Source organism: Symphalangus syndactylus, chromosome 9 (genome assembly GCF_028878055.3).
Source record: "Symphalangus syndactylus isolate Jambi chromosome 9, NHGRI_mSymSyn1-v2.1_pri, whole genome shotgun sequence".
Lineage (NCBI taxonomy): Eukaryota > Metazoa > Chordata > Mammalia > Primates > Hylobatidae > Symphalangus > Symphalangus syndactylus.
In genome coordinates, this window is record NC_072431.2 from 100,088,692 (window position 1) to 100,111,914 (window position 23,223).

At 36.3% G+C, this 23,223-nt stretch overlaps 1 protein-coding gene across 1 annotated transcript in view; it reads right to left on the reverse strand.

Moving 5' to 3' along the window:
* LOC129490086 (E3 ubiquitin-protein ligase ZNRF2) overlaps positions 1-23,223 on the reverse strand; it is a 100,904-nt gene that overhangs the window by 13,577 nt on the left and 64,104 nt on the right. The window contains exon 3 of the mRNA XM_055293531.2: positions 11,058-11,163. Coding sequence (XP_055149506.1) covers positions 11,058-11,163 — 106 coding nt within the window. The remainder of the gene's footprint in view (positions 1-11,057; positions 11,164-23,223) is intronic.

Consider the following 23,223-nt stretch of genomic DNA (forward strand, 5'->3'; position numbering starts at 1 on the left):
CTCAATTTGAGATTTGCAATTCTAAGTCTCTTGTTTTTATATTTTTGCTTTTTTTTTTTTTTTTTTTTTACTGTACTTTAAGTTTTAGGGTACATGTGCACAATGTGCAGGTTTGTTATATATGCATCCATGTGCCATGCTGGTGTGCTGCACCCATTAACTCGTCATTTAGCATTAGGTATATCTCCTAATGCTATCCCTCCCCCCTCCCCCCACCCCCCACCACACAACAGTCCCTGGAGTGTGATGTTCCCCTTCCTGTGTCCATGTGTTCTCATTGTTCAATTTCCACCTATGAGTGAGAACATGTGGTGTTTGGTTTTTTGTCCTTGCGACAGTTTACTGAGAATGATGATTTCCAGTTTCATCCATGTCCCTACAAAGGACATGAACTCATCATTTTTTATGGCTGCATAGTATTCCATGGTGTATATGTGCCACATTTTCTTAATCCACTCTATCGTTGCTGGACATCTGGGTTGGTTCCAAGTCTTTGCTATTGTGAATAGTGCCGCAATAAACATACGTGTGCATGTGTCTTTATAGCAGCATGATTTATAACCCTTTGGGTATATACCCAGTAATGGGATGGCTGAGTCAAATGGTATTTCTAGTTCTAGATCCCTGAGGAATTGCCACACTGACTTCCACAATGGTTGAACTAGTTTACAGTCCCACCAACAGTGTAAAACTGTTCCTATTTCTCCACATTCTCTCCAGCACCTGTTGTTTCCTGACTTTTTAATGATGGCCATTCTAACTGGTGTGAGATGGTATCTCATTGTGGTTTTGATTTGCATTTCTCTGATGGCCAGTGATGATGAGCATTTCTTCATGTGTTTTTTGGCCGCATAAATGTCTTCTTTTGAGAAGTGTCTGTTCATGTCCTTTGCCCACTTTTTGATGGGTTATTTTTTTCTTGTAAATTTGTTTGAGTTCATTATAGATTCCGGATATTAGCCCTTTGTCAGATGAGTAGGTTGAGAAAATTTTCTCCCATTTTGTAGGTTGCCTGTTCACTCTGATGGTAGTTTCTTTTACTGTGCAGAACCTCTTTAGTTTAATTAAATCCCATTTGTCAATTTTGGCTTTTGTTGCCATTGCTTTTGGTGTTTTAGTCATGAAGTCCTTGCCCATGCCTATGTCCTGAAAGGTAATGCCTAGGTTTTCTTCTAGCGTTTTTATGGTTTTAGGTCTAACATGTAAGTCTTTAATCCATCTTGAATTAACTTTTGTATAAGGTGTAAGGAAGGGGTCCAGTTTCAGTTTTCTGCATATGGCTAGCCAGTTTTCCCAGCACCATTTATTAAATAGGGAATTCTTTCCCCATTTCTTGTTTCTGTCAGGTTTGTCAAAGATCAGATAGTTGTAGATGTGTGGTATTATTTCTGAGGGCTCTGTTCTGTTCCATTGATCTGTATCTCTGTTTTGGTACCAGTACCATGCTGTTTTGGTTACTGTAGCCTTGTAGTATACTTTGAAGTCAGGTAGCGTGATGCCTCCAGCTTTGTTCTTTTGGCTTAGGATTGACTTGGCGATGCGGGCTCTTTTTTGGTTCCCTATGAACTTTAAAGTAGTTTTTTCCAATTCTGTGAAGAAAGTCATTGGTAGCCTGATGGGGATGGCATTGAATCTATAAATTACCTTGGGCAGTATGGCCATTTTCACAATATTGATTCCTCCTACCCATGAGCATGGAATGTTCTTCCATTTGTTTGTATCCTCTTTTATTTCATTGAGCAGCGGTTTGTAGTTCTCCTTGAAGAGGTCCTTCACATCCCTTGTAAGTTGGATTCCTAGGTATTTTATTCTCTTTGAAGCAATTGTGAATGGGAGTTCACCATGATTTGGCTCTCTGCTTGTCTGTTATTGGTGTATAAGAATGCTTGTGATTTTTGCACATTGATTTTGTATCCTGAGACTTTGCTGAAGTTGCTTATCAGCTTAAGGAGATTTTGGGCTGAGACAATGGGGTTTTCTAGATATACAATCATGTCATCTGCAAACAGGGACAATTTGACTTCCTCTTTTCCTAAATGAATACCCTTTATTTCCTTCTCCTGCCTAACTGCCCTGGCCAGAACTTCCAACACTATGTTGAAAAGGATTGGTGAGAGAGGGCATCCCTGTCTTGTGCCAGTTTTCAAAGGGAATGCTTCCTATTTTTGCCCACTCAGTATGATATTGGCTGTGGGTTTGTCATAGATAGCTGTTATTATTTTGAGATACATTCCATCAATACCTAATTCATTGAGAGTTTTTAGCATGACGGGTTGTTGAATTTTGTCGAAGGCCTTTTCTGCATCTGTTGAGATAATCATGTGGTTTTTGTCTTTGGTTCTGTTTATATGCTGGATTACATTTATTGATTTTCGTATGTTGAACCAGCCTTGCATCCCAGGGATGAAGCCCACTTGATCATGGTGGATAAGCTTTTTGATGTGCTGCTGGATTCGGTTTGCCAGTATTCTACTGAGGATTTTTGCATCAATGTTCATCAAGGATATTGGTCTAAAATTCTCTTTTTTGGTTGTGTCTCTGCCCGGCTTTGGTATCAGGATGATGCTGGCCTCATAAAATGAGTTAGGGAGGATTCCCTCTTTTTCTATCGATTGGAATAGTTTCAGAAGGAATGGTACCAGTTCCTCCTTGTACCTCTGGTAGAATTTGGCTGTGAATCCATCAGGTCCTGGACTCTTTTTGGTTGGTAAGCTATTGATTACTGCCATAATTTCAGAGTCTGTTATTGGTCTATTCAGAGATTCAACTTCTTCCTAGTTTAGTCTTGGGAGGGTGTATGTGTCGAGGAATTTATCTATTTCTTCTAGATTTTCTAGTTTATTTGCGTAGAGGTGTTTGTAGTATTCTCTGATGGTAGTTTGTATTTCTGTGATCGGTGGTGATATCCCCTTTATCATTTTTTATTACATCTATTTGATTCTTCTCTCTTTTCTTCTTTATTAGTATTGCTAGCAGTCTATCAATTTTGTTGATCTTTTCAAAAAACCAGCTCCTGGATTCATTAATTTTCTGAAGGGTTTTTTGTGTCTCTATTTCCTTCAGTTCTGCTCTCATCTTAGTTATTTCTTGCCTTCTGCTAGCTTTTGAATGTGTTTGCTCTTGCTTCTCTACTTCTTTTAATTGTGATGTTAGGGTGTCAATTTTGGATGTTTCCTGCTTTCTCTTGTGGGCATTTAGTGCTATGAATTTCCCTCTACACACTGCTTTGAATGTGTCCCAGAGATTCTGGTATGTTGTGTCTTTGTTCTCATTGGTTTCAAAGAACATCTTTATTTCCACCTTCATTTCGTTATGTACCCAGTAGTCATTCAGGAGCAGGTTGTTCAGTTTCCATGTAGTTGAAAGGTTTTGAGTGAGTTTCTTAATCCTGAGTTCTAGTTTGATTGCACTGTGGTCTGAGAGACAGTTTGTTATAATTTCTGTTCTTTTACATTTGCTGAGGAGTGCTTTACTTCCAACTATGTGGTCAATTTTGGAATAGGTGTGGCGTGGTGCTGAGAAAAATGTATATTCTGTTGATTTGGGGTGGAGAGTTCTGTAGATGTCTATTAGGTCCGCTTGGTGCAGAGCTGAGTTCAATTCCTGGGTATCCTTGTTAACTTTCTGTCTCGTTGATCTGTCTAATGCTGACAGTGGGGTGTTAAAGTCTCCCATTATTATTATGTGGGAGTCTTAGTCTCTTCGTAGGTCACTCAGGACTTGCTTTATGAATCTGGGTGCTCCTGTATTGGGTGCATATATATTTAGGATAGTTAGCTCTTCTTGTTGAATTGATCCCTTTACCATTATGCAATGGCCTTGTCTCTTTTAATCTTTGTTGGTTTAAAGTCTGTTTTATCAGAGACTAGGATTGCAACCCTCGCCTTTTTTTGTTTTCCATTTGCTTGGTAGATCTTCCTCCATCCAGTTATTTTGAACCTATGTGTGTCTCTGAACATGAGATGGGTTTCCTGAATACAGCACACTGATGGGTCTTGACTCTTTATCCAATTTGCCAGTCTGTGTCTTTTAATTGGAGCATTTAGCCCATTTACATTTAAGCTTAGTATTGTTATGTGTGAATTTGACTCTGTCATTATGATGTTAGGTGGTTATTTTGCTCATTAGTTGATGCAGTTTCTTCCTAGCCTCGATGGTCCTTACAATTTGGCATGATTTTGCAGTGGCTGGTACCAGTTGTTCCTTTCCATGTTTAGTGCTTCCTTCAGGAGCTCTTTTAGGGCAGGCCTGGTGGTGACAAAATCTCTCAGCATTTGCTTGTCTGTAAAGGATTTTATTTCTCCTTCACTTATGAAGCTTAGTTTGGCTGGATATGAAATTCTGGGTTGAAAATTCTTTTCTTTAAGAATCTTGAATATCGGCCCCCACTCTCTTCTGGCTTGTATAGTTTCTGCCGAGAGATCCACTGTTAGTCTGATGGGCTTCCCTTTGTGCGTAACCCAACCTTTCTCTCTGGCTCCCTTTAACATTTTTTCCTTCATTTCAACTTTGGTGAATCTGACAATTATGTGTCCTGGAGTTGCTCTTCTAGAGGAGTATCTTTGTGGCATTCTCTGTATTTCCCGAATCTAAATGTTGGCCTGCCTTGCTAGATTGGGGAAGTTCTCCTGGATAATATCCTGCAGAGGTTTTCCAACTTGTTTCCATTCTCCCCGTCACTTTCAGGTACACCAATCAGACGTAGATTTGGTCTTTTCACATAGTCCCATATTTCTTGGAGGCTTTGTTCGTTTCTTTTTATTTTTTTCTCTAGACTTCCCTTCTCGCTTCATTTCATTCATTTCGTCTTCCATCGCTGACACCCTTTCTTCCAGTTGATTGCATCGGCTCTTGAGGCTTCTGCATTCTTCACGTAGTTCTCCAGCCTTGGCTTTCAGCTCCATCAGCTCCTTTAAGCACTTCTCTGTATTGGTTATTCTAGTTATACATTCGTCTAATTCTTTTTCAAAGTTTTTAACTTCTTTGCCTTTGGCTTGAATTTCCTTCTGTAGCTCGGAGTAGTTTGATCGTCTGAAGCTTTCTTCTCTCAACTCGTCAAAGTCTTTCTCCGTCCAGCTTTGTTCCATTGCTGGTGAGGATCTGCGTTCGTTTGGAGGAGGAGAGGCACTCTGCTTTTTAGAGTTTCCAGTTTTTCTGCTCTGTTTTTCCCCCATCTTTGTGGTTTTATCTACTTTTGGTCTTTGATGATGGTGATATACAGATGGGTTTTTGGTGTGGATGTCCTTTCTGTTTGTTAGTTTTCGTTCTAACAGACAGGACCCTCAGCTGCAGGTCTGTTGGAGTTTGCTAGAGGTCCACTCCAGACCCTGTTTGCCTGGGTGTCAGCAGTGGTGGCTGCAGAACAGCAGATTTTCGTGAACCGTGAATGCTGCTGCCTGATCGTTCCTCTGGAAGTTTTGTCTCAGAGGAGTACCCGGCTGTGTGAGGCGTCAGTCTGCCCCTACTCGGGGGTGCCTCCCAGTTAGGCTGCTCGGGGGTCAGGGACCCACTTGAGGAGGTAGTCTGCCGGTTCTCAGATCTCCAGGTGCCTGCTGGGAGAACCACTACTCTCTTCAAAGCTGTCAGACAGGGACATTTAAGTCTGCAGAGGTTACTGCTGTCTTTTTGTCTGTCTGTGCCCTGCCCCCAGAGGTGGAGCCTACAGAGGCAGGCAGGCCTCCTTGAGCTGTGGTGGTCTCCACCCAGTTCGAGCTTCCTGGCTGCTTTGTTTACTTAATCAAGCCTGGGCAATGTTGGGCGCCCCTCCCCCAGCCTCGTGCTGCCTTGCAGTTTAATCTCAGACTGCTGTGCTAGCAATCAGAGAGACTCCGTGGGCGTAGGACCCTCCGAGCCAGATGCGGGACACAATCTCCTGGTGTGCCGTTTTTTAAGCCCGTCGGAAAAGCGCAGTATTAGGGTGGGAGTGACCCGATTTTCCAGGTGCCGTCTGTCACTCCTTTCTTTGACTAGGAAAGGGAACTCCCTGACCCCTTGCGCTTCCCGAGTGAGGCAATGCCTTGCCCTGCTTCGGCTCGTGCATGGTGCGCTGTACCCACTGTCCTGCGCCAACTGTCTGGCACTCCCTAGTGAGATGAACCTGGTACCTCAGATGGAAATGCAGAAATCAGCCGTCTTCTGCGTCGCTCACGCTGGGAGCTGTAGACCAGAGCTGTTCCTATTCAGCCATCTTGGCTCCACCCCTGCTTTTTGTTTTTTGAGACAGTGTCTTGCTGTGTTGCCCAGGCTGAAGTGCAGTGGCAAACATCTCAAATCACTGCAAACTCCGCTGCCTCCCAGGTTCAAGCAATTCTCCTGCCTCAGCCTCCCGAGTAGCTGGGATTACAGGTGCCACCTGCCACACACCCAGCTAATTTTTTTTTTTTTTTTTTTTTTCAGTAGAGACAAGGTTTCACCATGTTGGTCAGGCTGGTCTTGAACTCAGGTGATCCACCCACCTCAGCCTCCCAAAGTGTTGGGATTATAGGTGTGAGCCAGTGCGCCTGGCCTGTTTTTACATTTTCATTGTGCACAACATTCCATTATATAAATATACACAATTTACATATACATGCTTTTACTGATGGATATTTTCAATGATGCTATGAACATTCTTTGAGATAAGGAGTTTGCACCCAAATACAAGTTAATTTCCTCACTAATCACACTGTTTCAAATGACTCAAAAAAATCAAAGCAAGGCTTTCTCAATGAAAGCAGCATAGTGTTGATTTAACTGGCAGAAACTCCTTATTGCCTTCTGGACTTGTACTTTGAATAGTAGCACTGTCTTAGAGCAAAAGATCCAGAGTTTCTCTAGGGCATTTATGTAGAGGTGGAATTACTGAGTTGTAGAATATGCACTCCACACAGCTATTACAGGGTTATCTACCAAATATGCCTATTTATATTATTTATTGGCCAGTTGAGGGTCCTTTTTTCTGAATTAACTGATAGTTTTCTAGGAAACTATTATCCAGGTATTTGAGTTATAATATACAGGTTTTTGATAAACACTGCTTTCCACAAAACCATAAGCTAAAAGTAACAGGGCTTGGGGGAAAAGTCAGGTTAAAGGCAGACTACTCAAATAACACAATTTTATCACCAGAACAAAGACATGCTCATTCCTAATAAATAGAACACTACTGTAAATATTTTTTTTAAATGGTGAAGTTAGCCTTACAGAAAGAGGATTAAGGTAGGATTGAGACTGCTGAGTTATGAAGAAAAAAGCTAATGCACAAATTGTGAGAACTGTGAAGTAAGGACTCCACAACAAAGCCCATGGTCTAATTAAGAGTAAGAACATGGGGAGATGGGTATACTGTATTCTTACACAGCTCATTGTTAGCATATATGCTTTCATCTGCTGTTATCTGATGAAGCAGAACATTAATGTGCTGGAAAATCTAATGTAGAACCAGTAAGATCCTGTTATTATATTGTCTTCACTCTCTCATTTACCAAATGCAATGAGTTCACTGCATTACAGAAAGTCATAGAGGGAGAACATTATTCCCAATACCAAACCTCTTTTATTATGTGTGTTGAAAAACAATCCTAGTATAAAGTCTAGTTTTTTGCTTTTCTGCTGGGTCATGATACAAATAAGTTTTAAGTTTTAACACAGCCAAATTTATCAATCTTGAAATTATTTCTTGGGGAGAAGTGTATCCCAGACAAAAAATAATTCCCTAACAAGAGGTCAAAAACACTTCCACTATTTTCTTTCCTCGCCACTTTAGATTTTGGTTCTCAGAGGCAGGTATTTAGTCAACCTGGAATTGACTTTTATTTCAAATGCAAGATAAAGACTCAACTGTTTTTCCACATCAATAACCAATTGATCCCAGCACCATTTATTGAATAGTTCATTCTTTCTCTCCTATACTGTAATTTCATCTCTGGCAAATCAATTTTTTTCATTTATTCAACAGTTACATAGCATCTATTATGTATGTGCCACCACTCGTTTATACCCTTATACTCCATGAAGTTGTTTCTATTGTCCCCATCTTATGAATTGAGAGAGAAAAAAACTAACTTGACCAAGATCACACACAGAATTAGTGGAGGAGCTGGGATTCAAATGCTGAGTGTCTTGACTTCAAAGTCCATGCTCTTAACTCCCATGCTATGCTGTCTCTCCAGAAAGGCACAAGTGTTTATGGACTCCATTCCGTTCTACTGGCTCACCTGTGCCATTTCCATACTGTCTTAATTAATATGGTCTTATAATAAATCTGTACAGGACAAGTCCCACCAACATGGTGTTCTTCTTCATAAGTGTCTTAACTGTTCTTGGCCCTTCACTCGTTGGTCCCCATGCAGTTTTGGCAGCAACTTGTCAAGTTACATGAACTAACTAGTTGAGATTTGACTAAGGTAGTATTAACTATATAGGTCAATCTGAGGTAAAATGACATCATTATGACACTGAGTCTTTCTATCCACAATATGGTAGATGTCCAGATTAATTTCAGATTGCCTATATCTTTCCATAAAGTTTTCAAATTTTATCTAAAGGAAAGTCTTACATATCTTTTATAAAATTTAATCCTAATATGCCTTATAGTCCTTTTAGTCTCTGTTGACATTAATGTTATAGTTTAAGACATATTTCCTTTTTTCCTGTTGCAATATGAATGCAACTTATTTCCATAGGTTGATCTCATATCCGGCAACCCTGGTAACTCTCACGAATTTTAATAATTTATCCAATATTTATTGTTAGCTTTTATTTTTAAATCATTAGTATGCAAGGATAGAATTTTACTGAAAGCTTTCTCACATTTATTGAGTTAATGTTTCTTTCCTTTGTTAATGCAGTAAATTACATCAATACATTTTCTACCTTACAGTATCTTTGCATTCCTAGCATAAATGCAACTTGGTCATGAGGCATTATTTTAGATATATATTGTAAGATACTTACTGTTGAGTTGGGTTTGTTGATACGTTTTTGGACTTTTAAATCTATGTTCATGAGACTGTTTTCTACTTTTCTTTCCTGTACTGTCCTTATCTGAGTTTGTATCAAGTTTATAATTTTCTCATAAAATAAATGGGAGAACCTTCCATCTTTTTCTACTTTTTAGAAGAATCTAAGGTTGTTAGCATGGTGTTCTTTGTATATCTGGTAAAACTCATTGCTGCATTGTCTGTATAGGCCTGTTTTTTCTCATTGTTTTTAATTTCTTCTGTGTCTGAATTCACATTCCTCATTTTTTCAGAACAATCCTGTTCTGAACCAACTGGTGGTTTGTGGGTCTCTAGTGTGTCATTTTAAAATTTATTTTCTTCTCTGATCTTCACTATTTTTTTCTATTTTCTTTGTGTTTATTCTGCTGTTACTTTTCTAATTTCTTAAGTAAGAAACTTGGCTTATTGGGTTTTCAGCCTTTCTTTCTACTGTAACATGAACCTTGTGAGGATCACTCTAGGTACTTGTCAAAAACATCACTGTTACTCAGTTCTGAGTATTTCCTGCATTCCATGATGATTTTTTCTTTGACTCACAAGTTACTCAAAAGTATGTATGAGGATTATTTATCTTTTTATTAGTGACATCTAATAGTAGTCAGTGTACAGCATCCTATATGGTACCAATTCTTTGCACTTTGCTGCAATTTGCTTTATGGTCTAGGACATGATCAATTTCTATAATACTTCATGTGTGGTTGAAAATATGTATTCTCTAATTAATTGATGGGCACAGATACAAATACATATACACATCAATTAGATCAAACTTAACTGCATTGCTCTATTTTTCTAGGTCTTGATTCATTTTTTGTGTATGTGGCTTGACTCAATGAAAGGTGTACTAAATGTTCCATTATGATGATAAATGACATTGTCAGTTTCGTCTGAGGGTTTTATAAATATTGAGATGTTATTAGATACATAAAAATAGAATGATATTCCCAGCACTTTGGGAGGCTGAGATGGGTGGAACACGAGGTCAGGAGATCAAGACCATCCTGGCTAACACGGTGAAACCCTGTCTCTACTAAAAACATAAAAAATTAGCCAGGTGTGGTGGCAGGTGCCTGTAGTCCCAGCTACTTGGGAGGCTGAGGCAGAAGAATGGCGTGAACCCAGGAGGCGGAGCTTGCAGTGAGCCGAGATCACGCCACTGCACTCCAGCCTGGGCAACAGAGCGAGACTCCATCTCAAAAAAAAAAAAAAAAAAGAATGTTATATACTTTTTGTCATTCTATAGGAATTCTATCCCTAACAATGTTTTTTGCTGTAAAGTTTGCTTTGTCTAATGCTAGTTTAGCTTTGTAGTTTCTTTTAGTTAATATTTGCCCGGATATAGTTTTCTATCCTTTTACTTTCAAATGTTATGTATCCTTATGTTTAAACATGTTGTTTATCAACTCCCTATCCCAACCTTTCAATCTGTTTTTCAACCAGTGGGTTTGTTCTATGTGTATTTATTATAACTGATATATTTGGATTTATTTTTGTCTCCATATTTTCTTTTATTTCCTCTGTTTTCTCTAAGTTTTCCCCCACCCCATCTTTACTTAAGTACCGTATTTTCATCAGGTTAAAAGTTATAGTTTTCTTTTTATGGTTACCTTAAACTTTTTTTTTTTTAACCCCAAATTTTTCCTGTATCACCTAAAAGCAAGAAGACCATATGAGAAAGCAGACAGGTTTTGGAGTCAAGCAGATTCCAAATCTACTGGAATCTCAACTTTGCCATTTACTAGCCTTGGAACCTTGGGGAAATTCCATATTGTCCCTTAGCTTATTTCCTCAATTGTAAAATGCAATGGTTACAAGGCTTACATGAGATAATTTATTTAAGAAGCTATGGACAACAGCTGGGTCATATCAAATGCTTTAAAAATAGTAGCCTTTTGGATACAAACAGATGTGGGTTCAAGTCTTAGTTCAAATAGAGAGAAAAGATCATTAAGTTTTAAGAAGTATGTGTGAGACAGGGAGGGGGTGGTTTCAATGAAGATTCCTTTTCAGCCCTAATTACAATGTTTGAAACTGTAAGAATAATCTTTTACTCTAATACCAACTTGGTGAACTTACCCTTTATGATATATGCATAGACAAGGCAGTCGTGCTATAGTATCTCCCTGCTGCAATTCTTCAAGGCATATTGCACATTCCCCAGCATCTTTACTCAGTACATCCTCTGAAGAAAGAGAAAATGAATTCAGGACAATAAAATTATCCATCAAATTGAAAAAAGAATTATGCGAATGCTAATTGATGAAAAGTTGTGATTCCACCTTACTTGGCATATCTTTTCGCCAGAAATACATAAAACTCAGCACATGTATTTGAAATACTATTCATAAATGACTGAATAATGTTTACCTTTACTTCCATTGTCTCGTGTTTTCATTTCTATTTTACTGAAGCATTACAGTAAGCAAAAACAGTACAGAATCACCCAAATTGCACAGATTTTGCTCTATAACTTTATCAATAAACTAGTTATTTGTACCGTGAATTTCTTTTCCTTTAGTGTGACCAAGATAGTTCAAAGAATTTTACAGTGTAATGTGGCTAAAAAGACATGAAAATAAAATACTATTATAATTTTAAAAATTATAAAATAATAAAATTGGGTAAGTTCAAGAAATCACCCCGAATGTAGGACTTTTAAAAAGTTGCTTAACTCAAGAAAATGCAAAGGAATATCAAAACTTTTGTGTAGATTCTGAAAGAGACTTTTGGAAATTTGAGGATTTCAGAATTGGATGCAGCAATTCTTCATAATCTTTTTCCATGACAATACCAAGCCTACTCCAGGCATTAATTAGAGTGGCTTCCAAAAGGATCTGCAGGGTACTTAAAAACAAACAAACAAAAAACTCTATGGTGTGCTTAAAATCTTCAAGGGTAAATCTCTTTATAATGCAAATGTTCCTTTTGAAAAAATGTTTAGGTTCTCTCAATCCATGTGTTAATACTGAAAATTTAAATTATATTCTAATGCTAAAATTTAATTTTTAAAAGCAGTTTGCTTAAAATAGAGTATGTAAGCCAGATTTACTTTGTGACTCTTTTTTAAATGCAGAATAAAACATGCCATTACTGAAGAACATGGACAAACTGCTCCAGAGTATATGTTCTTCATTTACAGAATGGAAAGCTAAAGCAGGAACATGCAATATGAATTTATACTATAAATAAACAAATTACTGCTTTTCAAAATAAAAAATCAAATATGCTAAACGGTAAAGACTGCATCAATCTCTACCTAAATTCTGAAAGAAACAGAAAGACAGGGAAGTTTTCTAAAGTTAAGTATTTGTTTGATATGCCCATTCCTCCTATAAAAACCAACCAACAAATTCAATTGTGTACATTATCTGTAAGAGTACCTTGCAGAAAAATTCATTCTATAACAAGTGGTTCTTCCCTTTAATTATTCATTTGAGACTGCACATTAAGAAGGAACACAGACTCTATTTGGTCTACGTAAGACAAGATACCAGGAGATGATTTACTCAGAATGCTGGAGGAGGTAACAGGGTACCTTCTGCAGAATAAGCAAAGGCCTCAGCAAGGGTTTACATCAGCTGAATGGACTGCATATGTTAGGAGTGATTTGAGCTAACTACTGGGCAGCTCACAAGCTAATATATTACAGTCAGAAACTTAAGCAGGTAAAGATTTCTGGACAAGCAAAGCTGGATAAACGGAAAATGTTATTACCACCTCCCCGAAGTGCCCTCCCTTTCCCCATTTTTTTTTCTCTTGGCCCTAGAAATCTTACCCACTACTCCCACCCCATCCTGCACCCCATGCTTTTTCTCATTCTCTTGATCTCCATTTTTCTCTTATTGTTCTAGTATCTTTCAACAGGAGATTCAGATAGGGAACAAGTTTAATGTGAAGCATCTAACTGATAGCAGGGAGAACAAAAAGAAAAAGGATCTAAAGGAAACACTTAAAAAACTTGGTAAAGGTCTATAATTCCAAGTAATATGGTATATTCTCACCACTTACATATTTTTTCATCACAAAGATATACCATTCTTATCAAAGAATTATGTGAGTGTAAGTTTCACAACCAACTTCAAAAAGTCAACCACCACTTTTTATCAAACCTGAAACATTAATGGTCATAATATGCACCATTAGCTTTATATACTACCAAGTAAAAACAAAACGCTTCCATTAAACTATGATGCAACATCAATTTTAGACGCATCTCATTTTCAGAGCTCTTCAAAGTCTTTGAGATGAGAATATTTTAAAAGGTCTACATTTTATCCTATTTATAAGAAAATTTATAGTACAACAAAGACAAATCCAACCTGCCTATAATTAACAGAATGATACATATTTTAAGAACACAATGCTATTTTAAAATTGACAGAGGCGAGACTTATCCCTCAGATGCTTTGCAGGTACTAAGTTTAAACAACCTTTTTAGTGTAATTCAGAATGCTGGGTTAAAGTCATTTAAAAAATAAGCTCCCTTAAACCCTAGCAATAAAAAATAATCAGAACTGTACTTCAGAATTGTATTTTCTGTTCAAGAAAAGTATACCTGTATATAAAAACATCCCAAACACACTGATTTCAGTGCAGAAACAGCCTAATATCCACAAAAATAGCTTCTAGTGAAATAATCTCTGCTCAGAAAATTAAAAGCTGATGTTAACATATTGTAGCCACTGATCAGTTGCATTTTGATAAGCAACTCTGAGTTAGAAGATAGTTCACTCTGACTTTAAAACTTCATGATTACAGCTTCAAATAGCAAATGCTTGATTTTCACATTTTAAAGTCTTGTTTCCACTAGAATGTGTCTTTGTATGTTTAAAAACATTTTCAGTTTTGAAAATTCACTGTGGAATGTGATTAATTTTTGCCTACCTGGGGGTTTGCTAGAGTAGCCCCCTCTCTCACCCCTATAATGACACTTTCATTCAGAGGAAAGTTTTGAGCTTTTGCCTTCACATAGGTAACTACGTTTTACAATTGTGAAAGACTTGTTAGTAATGTGATACATTCATACTTAAAAACAGGACCTGGAAATACCACTAAACCCAGGATACTAAAGCATCTTCAAGACAGTTGGGAAAAGATTAAAAATCTAAAGATCAGTTGAAAACATTTATGAAGATAACACCCACAGGGATTAAGGAGTCAACACTTCAGAACTGGAATATCTTGTGGTAGACTACTAACTAGCCAAAACTCATATTAAAGAAGCAGAGAAGGGAACACTCACAGATTTAACTACCATAGTTGGCTAGTCTGGATTCCTCCTCCACAAGCAATGATCAATGGAGACACAAGAGACTGTCAACAGGGAACTAAACGTATTGCTTTTTAAAAAGTGTTGTTGCTCATATCTCAACATCTAGAGTAGTAAAAGTTAAATCAGCGCATTGCTTATCAGTTTAATGCCTTGTCTTATTCATGTAATCTATGCATTAATTTAGATGTACTGATTACAGGAAAAGAAAAGTTAAAAGACAGGAAAAGAGCAATGATTATGAGTTTTAACCAGAAGTGGGCACTAGAATCACTTCAATGGGTGCATTTTCAACATATACCAAAAAATTGTATGTACCTGAGTCCCATCCCTGGAAATTGTGAAATATATGCCTGCCTCACAAATGCGACTGCTATCAAAGAACAGCTTAAGTAGAAAGAGCCTAAGATTTAAAGTTGAAAACTTAATATCAATTTCCATTCTCACGAACAAAAATGTTCGTCAACCTCAAGTTTCCTTTTATTCTTCTGTTAAAGGTACTCAAAATATTAGAGATGAAATTTTAAAGAATTGTGTGAAAAAACTTTATAAGTTATAAAAAAAACACTATACAAAATGTTAGTTATTATCAGATAGTACTTCATGCACCTCTCCAAAAACAAAGTCAGTCATCTTCCTATTTCTTTTTCTCTCCATCTTGGTATTCCACTTGTTTCAAACTTAAACAATGTCATCAAATAACTCCATGAAGACCAGGAACTTAGGCACCTATTATAACTGCCAGGCTGGGAACAACTCCAAGCATATGACACTGTCTAATTAATTTATGTATTGGCTTCATTTTATATTTTAAAAGGATTAAAAACATGCACTTTTTAATGTGCTTTTGACATATTTAAGTCACATGTTAATCCTATGAAGTAACTATTGTTACCTTCATTTTACACATAAGGAAACCGAGGCTCAAAGAAGTAAAGTAACTTACCAGAAGTTACTAAACTAGTAAGTCCTGAGGTCAGGATTCAAATTTAGACTAAGTCCTTGGCATTTTTCCTACTTCATGAATTCTGCTACAAGGAACAATTTCACTTTAAAGCAGCATAAATACCAAAGCAACTGGACTGTTTTAAACAACTAAGTTTTAAATACTCAAGCTACATATTTAGAGGAAGTACTCTCAAGACTGGTGACACGCTTTATCTTCTGGATAAAATAACTGAAATGACCTTACAATTAACTGCTTACACAATTTAAAACAGCTCTGTCCAATAGAACTATGGACAGTGATGAAAAAACACCTTTTATCTGTGCTGTCCACAATGGTAACCACTAGCCACATATGGCCTGAAAACTGCACTTGAAATGTGGCCTGTGCAACTGAGAAACTGAATTTTTAATTTAATTTTGGTAAAATATGAAACCTTAAAATACATAATAGGTAATGAATATACATTTATAAACTAGTTACAAACTTCTGTTACTTGATATTTCACTTACAGTTTCTCAAGCTCTTAAAATTTGCATTGTCCAAAGAAATTACTTAAAATTCAAGCAGCCAAATATGCAAAATTAAAATACTTAGCAGGTCCAAGCACATATCCATATAGTTATTGCAGATCAAGACAACATGGAAAAAAAAAAAAAAGCAAACAGCCAAAATTCTTAAAAAAAAAAAAAACCAAACCAACAAATAAGACTGAATTTGTTAGGCAGCCAAGGAAACTTCATGCGAAAATTTCATAATCATCACAACTTTATTTTCAGATCAAGCATCCAAACAGGTATATGATCTTTTCAGCAAGATACAATGCCAAGCACTATTATGGATCAGGCATTTTACCTGAAGACTTATTTTTTGTTCTTGAACCCTCAATGATAGCAGTAGAAAACAAAAGCAGCTGAAATGTGAAATAATCCCTAGAAAAATCAAGAATTAAAAAAATTTACAACATTAGTAAAAAGCAATTACTCAAAGAACAAAAAGTTGGGGCTCACAAGTTTTAATAATAAATACTTTCAGATATTAAGTTATCTCTCATAGGTATAAAAGAACGTAACATTAATTCTTTCAATTACAGATCCATGAGCTATTACTGTACTCAAATATAAATAGGCTTAGAAATGATATTTAACAAAGGGAAGTTGCCATTTTCACTGTAAGATAAATATATCAATAAAAATATGGGAATAACGTTTATTAATCTGGGCTTCTCTGCCTAGAAGCCACTGAAAATTACTTTTTCAATGCTTCTGAAGTTTAAATGTAACTAAGAATTGATCGTTAAACATGTAGCCACCCTTCATCTGCACTGTTAGAAACTTAATGCAAAATTAAGACTAATTCTTTAGGAGGAAATAAAATTTGTTACTCTTTTGATGATGACTTTTTTAAAAAAGTTTATATTCTTATTCTGGAAATCGAAATTTGGTGAATTCGCCAAGAAAATGTAACTAAAATAAAATGGAACACAAATCACAAACTCTAAAAGCTACAATATACAAAAGGAGCACTAATTCCACACTTAGACATAGCTTTCTTGGGCCTTTTTGCTCCTAACTTACCTTAAAAAGCTAACTCACGATTAAGTATTTTGTAAGTATTAAGTATTTACCTGACAAGCCACAAGTAGTCACACAAGTTGTCCAGGAAATTATTAGATTACCAAGTTATTTCCCAACCATCAAATCAAACTAAGATAATTTTCCTATGCCCTCTCATTGTCACAAGTCAACAATAAACTAAAACTTAAAATCAATTACACTGATTTGTTAAAACCTAAACAAATATTTTCCTAAATGAGTTGTCCACATGAACAAAAAAAAAATGCAACTGTTGAATACAAACCAAAATAGAATAAAGTATACTTTGAAGTAAAATTTCAGGTTCATTTCTCTTCAATCACTTTGGAGAGAAAAGTGCCAGTCCTAAAAACACAACAAAGCTAATATCCTTGTCTGATTTTCAAGCTTATTACTGTATACTTTTAAAATTAGACAAATGTTTAAATTTTAATGTATGTAGGCTCATAGTGGCAATAAAAGAGTCCAGCAATCTGGGTAATACGTAGCAATTTTTTTTTTTTTTAAATTACAGTTTAGTTTCAAATTCCAACTCTTCCAATTTATTCTAGAATGTAACAGGATAATAGTACCTACCTCACAGGGTAGTGGTAGAAATAAATAATACCTCTCAAATGCCTAGCGAGATACCTGGAACAGAGCAGGTATGTTCTGAACACTGCTACGTGATTATTCGCAAGAAGGGAGTCTGAGTTTGTTTTCTGCAATCTTAAGTGGTAATAATGATAAACCTGCTTGACCTGTCTCTTAGGATCCTTGTGAAGATCTAAGAAGATAATGCAAATGAAGGCAGTCTCATGGAAAAAGAACAGGCTTGAGCTTTGGACAAGTCACAAACCTCTTTGAGCCTCACTTTCATAAAATAAATTGCAAGTCATAATACCTACATCTCACATGGTCTTTAATACTGATGATTAAAAATAAATCTAATGAATGTGAAAATGTGTAAAAGGCACTAAATGCTAGCTGATTGTAAACAAAATTTTACTACAGCAATATTGAAATAAGCCGGAAAATGCCAATTCACACAGCTATGACAACATGCAACAATAAATATCAAATGTTACATCAGAACTATCATTAGATTTATAAATCAGGATTCGATATTTTGTTAGAATGAATTTGAGGAGTAGTATTACAATGTGCATATCTACTACTGCTTTTGTCGAAAGCGAATTATATAAGTAAGGCTTTTTCTCTTCTGCTTCTTCTAGAGGCTGGGAGATAATTAGCAAGCCGACTATAATCAGTATACATGGGTCACAAACTCAGATGCCTAAAGATGCAGCTCATCTTAACTATTTTATAAGAAAAAAGAATAGTACAATTGTAACAATAAATGTCTGTTGAATTTGGTCTTGGTTTCAGGGATTTTTAGAGAATGGAAGCAAACTGGTACATGCAGTCCTATCAAAAAGGGGCAGCTGCTTTTAAGAGTAGAATGCCATGGCCACTTATACATTTAAAGCAGGTGGAAATATAGATATTCAGATGAATATTCTCATTTGTGAATGCTCAAAAAACATTTCTGATGCTGTGTAAGCAAAATAAAACATGGCTGTGAGTCAGATGTGGCCAATACTTTGCCACCTCTGTATTAAAGAAACTGGGTAAATTCTATGAGGGCAGGGGACCTTGTAGATTTTGCTTATCCCAGCATGCAGCATAGTGTTTTGCACATAGTAAGTGCTCAATAAATATTTTTTGAACAACTAATGAAGCAACCGATCTCAGAAGACTAAGGAAAACACCAAGCAACAAGTGAAGAGCCAATGAACAGAGAAAATGCCCCAAAGCAATGGGTTGTTGTTGCCACTGACTTGAGCACTTTGACTGCTTGTGGTTTTGGTGACTCAGCTGAAGTCAGATCTTTTTTTTTTTTTTTTTTTAAATTTTTAAGTGTATTGACTTCTTTATACAGGAAGTTCGTATCAGCCACTCAACCAAAAAGTACTGAATATATAAATATGCCAAGTTTACCAATAAATGCTTGAATGTTTATTAGTATATGGGGGTGAAGTATTAAAAGTATGTATGAACAGGAAAAATATTTAAAATGTCCATTCCTGAGATATTAAGGCAAAATATAAAATTCTAACATATTTAGAAAAATCAAGTATCTAAGAACCAGCAGCTCTGGCTAAATTAGAACTTATGCAACATGAGCAACTGAGAATTCTTTCTTGATCCCCTTTACCTTGCTCCTAAACTACTAAAATAACTGTGACTAATTGCTGGATCCTGGAGAATATAAATCTAGATTCATCTGAAACCTCAGGTAATGTAACAACCATGTGAAAATCAAGAAACAGCAAGTGTGAAGTTATTTTATTTTTTTTGAGACAGAGTCTTGCTCTGTCACTTGGGCTGGAGTGCAGTGGTACAACCTCGGCTCACTGCAGCCTCTGCCTCCTGGGCGCAAGCGATTCTCCTGCCTCAGCCTCCAGAGTAGCTGAGACTACAAGCATGTACCACCACGGATTTTTTTTTTCTTTTTAATTGTTCTAAGGAAAGGGTGAAAAACACATTGATTTGGAAAAAAGTTTATTTCTTTTCACTGGACTTGGTCAATGTCCTCTAATCCTTAAACTGCCCAAGCAGTCAGCAGTACCTAAGTGAATCTAACAGAACAGGGAGGAAGGCTGCTCTCACTGACACTGAAAGCACTGGAAAGAAGCCAGAGGTGGGCTGAAAATGAAAACTCTCTCTGCTCCAAGGAACAATTTCCAAATTCAAACAAAAGGTCTTCGTGTGACAGGCTACTGACCAACAGGCTCACAAAAGAGAAATAACTTTCATTCTATCTTTTTCTATTTGAGAAAAAAGATAACGGTATGACCGACATAGGTAATGAGAGATTCTATAACTCGTAACATTACATAACTGAGAAAGATCATTAACTATGTAAGTATATGCAGGAATGGATGAGGGGGAATCACACCAAAAAGTTTAAATAGGCACCTACTATAGGGACAGAATAAATGAGGGAAGACAGGAAGGAAGGAGACAACAATGATGACAACTTCAGCAGTAAAAATTCCTAGAACGAAAAAACCCGTAATTTTTCAATTTAATATTTCAGAGGCAGTGAAAAAGTCACTAAAAATAACAAATCAGTGGTCTAGAATAAATATCATGTAACTCCAAAGAAACCAAAAATCATTAATAAAACCATAAGACAGAAGACAAATCTAAAAACTCTAATATTAAAATTATAGAAGTCACAGGAAGAACAAAAGGAACAAACAAAAAATAATCAAAGAAATACAAGAAGTAAGTAATCCCTAGGCTGAAGAAGACTTGATTTTAGACTGAAAGGGCTCATGAAGTCTCAAGCAGGATGAATTAGAGATAGGAATAGGGTGAAAAAACACTTAAATAGATGCAGGATTAATTAGAGATGGGAGTACGGTGAAAAAACAAAAAAAATTCTGGCTTTCAAAAATAGAAATTATGTTGTAAGCTTCCAAATGGAAAGACCAGGTTATTAAAATAAAAAAAATAATGAGACAAAGCCAGACTTCTTATCTATAATACTGCGAGTTAAAAAGTAGAGTAACTTTGGCCAGGCGCAGTGACTCATGCCGTAATCCTAGCACTTTGGGAGACCGAGGCAGGCGGATCACCCGAGAAGTTGGAGAACAGCCTGGCCAACATGGTGAAACGCTGTCTCTACTAAAAGTACAAAAATGAGCCAGGCGTGGTGGCAGGCACTTGTAATCCTAGCTACTCAGGAGACTGAGGCAGGAGAATTGCTTGAACCCAGGAGGCAGAAGTTGCAGTGAGCCAAGATCTTGCCACTGCATTCCAGCCTGGGCAACAAATGCAAAATGCCACCACAAAACAAACAAAAAAAAAAAAATTAGACTTAAAGGAGAAAAAAAACACTGAAATTAAAAATCCTATATACACCCAAGATAGTATTCATATGTAAAGGCAAATGAAAAAATATTTTGGGCATCTAATAGCTCAGAAACTATACTACCCATTGAGACTTTCCAGGGAAAATTACTCACGGAAGAGGTCCTAACAAACAAAAATTATAGTAAGAATGAAGATCTCAGTAAGAGAAAAATAAAGAGTGTAAACAACAGCAGAGAGCAAGAAACCATGTATAAGCGAAATTAAATCTAAATAGATAATGCTGTATCTGGAACTGTAACGTAACTATGGGTTTTTGAAACAAAAGCAATATTCTGCCAGTAAAAACTTAAAGTCTAAATTATTTCCTAATAACTAGGACTTGAGAGAGGCAGTGGAGGGTGGGGGAAGTGAACAAGTGTATCAGGGGATGAACTCAGAGACAATCCCTCATTATGACAGAATAAAATAACCATGTTTAATGATATACACTAAAGTAACGTAACCATTAAAAGAACAAAAAGGTGCATAGTAGAAGTTCTAAATTAATCTGGAGGAAAGGGAAAGCAACTTGATCTAGAAAGGGCTAGGAAGAACAAAGTAAATAATAAATAATAAAAAAATAAGAGAAGGAACACCACCAAATTTACTAGTTAAAATACAAATGTATATGTTCTGAATGGTATGACAGAACACTATATATCCACTATCTAGCCTCAATAAATCAACATATTTACCATGAATACTAAAGAAAATAAGGAAGCAACTGTCCAAAAGCACCTACAAAGATGAGATCACAAATAAGGATGAAACCTGAAGGGAAGGGGGAAAAAAGCTATTACAAAAATGAAGGTAAAACTAGAAGAAGCACTAGAAGAAATCACAGGAACATCAAGGGGTAGAAATGAGAAAAATAAATAGAAAATGAAGAGTTAAGAATTAGAGGGAAAAAATGTTATCTACGGAGAACAAGAAAAGGAAATGCAGTAACGCCTATCTGTAGTCAAAAATAATATTCAAGAAAACATTACAGAAATAAAAGTAGATCTAGATCTACATATTGAAAGAGCACACCGAGTCCTAAAAACTGACCCAGAAAAAATCAACACAATTTCAACCCTAGTTGATACTGGTCATAAAAAAGAGTTCTTTGGGCATTCTGGCAAAAAAGACTAAGTCAATTTTAAAAGGAGGACAAATCAGGTGGTTTCAGACTTCTCCACAGAAACACATTATTACACTTTTAAGACCAGAAGGATGCTTAAAATACCCTCAAGTAGAGAAGGTATAACCCAAAGATTTTATACCCAGTTAAACTGTTATTCAAAAAACAAAAAGACACATAGATAAGCAGTCTGTGTTAAACATGCAAGAAATCTAGGTAATTATTTCTCATGAGCCCATCTAAAAGGATTTCTATGAGGATGAACTTCAGCTAGCCAAGAGATGTCTGAAAAACCTAGAGCAAAAGGATTAGCAGTGGCAGCTGAATCTAGGTAATGGTAAGATTAAAACAAAAGTGGGAACATTGATTAGATAATGTATAAAGTATATACCTAGCAAAAATTAAAAGAGGTGAGGGTGGATGGGGGGAAGATGATATAAATAACTAGGTGTCAAAAAGTATTATTTAAAGCTAACAAAGCAAAGAGAAGTATAAAAAAACTTAATAGTATAAAAGCAAACATTAGGTAATGTAACAACTAAAATTAGAACACGGGAAGGAAGGAGAAAAATAGGAAATACACTAATTTCATTATTGCTCATAGAAAAAAACAGTATCTAAAAATAAGAGGTATTCTATAATATTATAAAAGTAATCACTAAACACAGAAATACAGTTATAGGAAATACAATTAGAAACACCACAGTTATTTCTAATTAAAAGAAACAACAGAGTTATTTCTAATTAAAAGAAACAACAGAGTTATTTCTAATTAAAAAAAAAAATGAAACAAGAGCTGGGGCTGGGCGCAGTGGCTCACGCCTGTATCCCAGCACTCTGGGAGGCCGAGGCAGGCAGATCACCAGAGGTCAGGAGTTTGAGACCAGCCTGGCCAACATGGTGAAACCCCGTCTCTACTAAAAATACAAAAATTAGCTGGGCATATGATGGCAGGCGCCTGTAATTCCAGCTATTCGGGAGGCTGAGGCAGGGGAATCGCTTGAACCTGGGAGGCAGAGGTTGCAGTGAGCCGAGATCACACCACTGCACTCCAGCCTGGGTGACAGAGCAAGACTCAGTCTATTTAAAAAAGAAAAAAAAAAAAGCTGGCCACTCAGTGAAACATTTTTAAAAAGTCATGAAACCAGAAAGTATAATGACAGAATTAGCACTGACCATATTAAGAAATATAAATGGGCTAAACCAATAAGAACAAACAAACAAACAAAAAACAAAAATTAGATTGGATTGCAAACAAAATCTAACCCTGTACTGTATACAAAAAGCATGTATGAAACAAAAAATATGCAGGAAATGAAAATGAAAAAAAACTTATCAGGCAAATACAAACTAAAAGAATGAAGGAATTACAATCTTACTATTGACAAGGTTGAACATAAGGCATA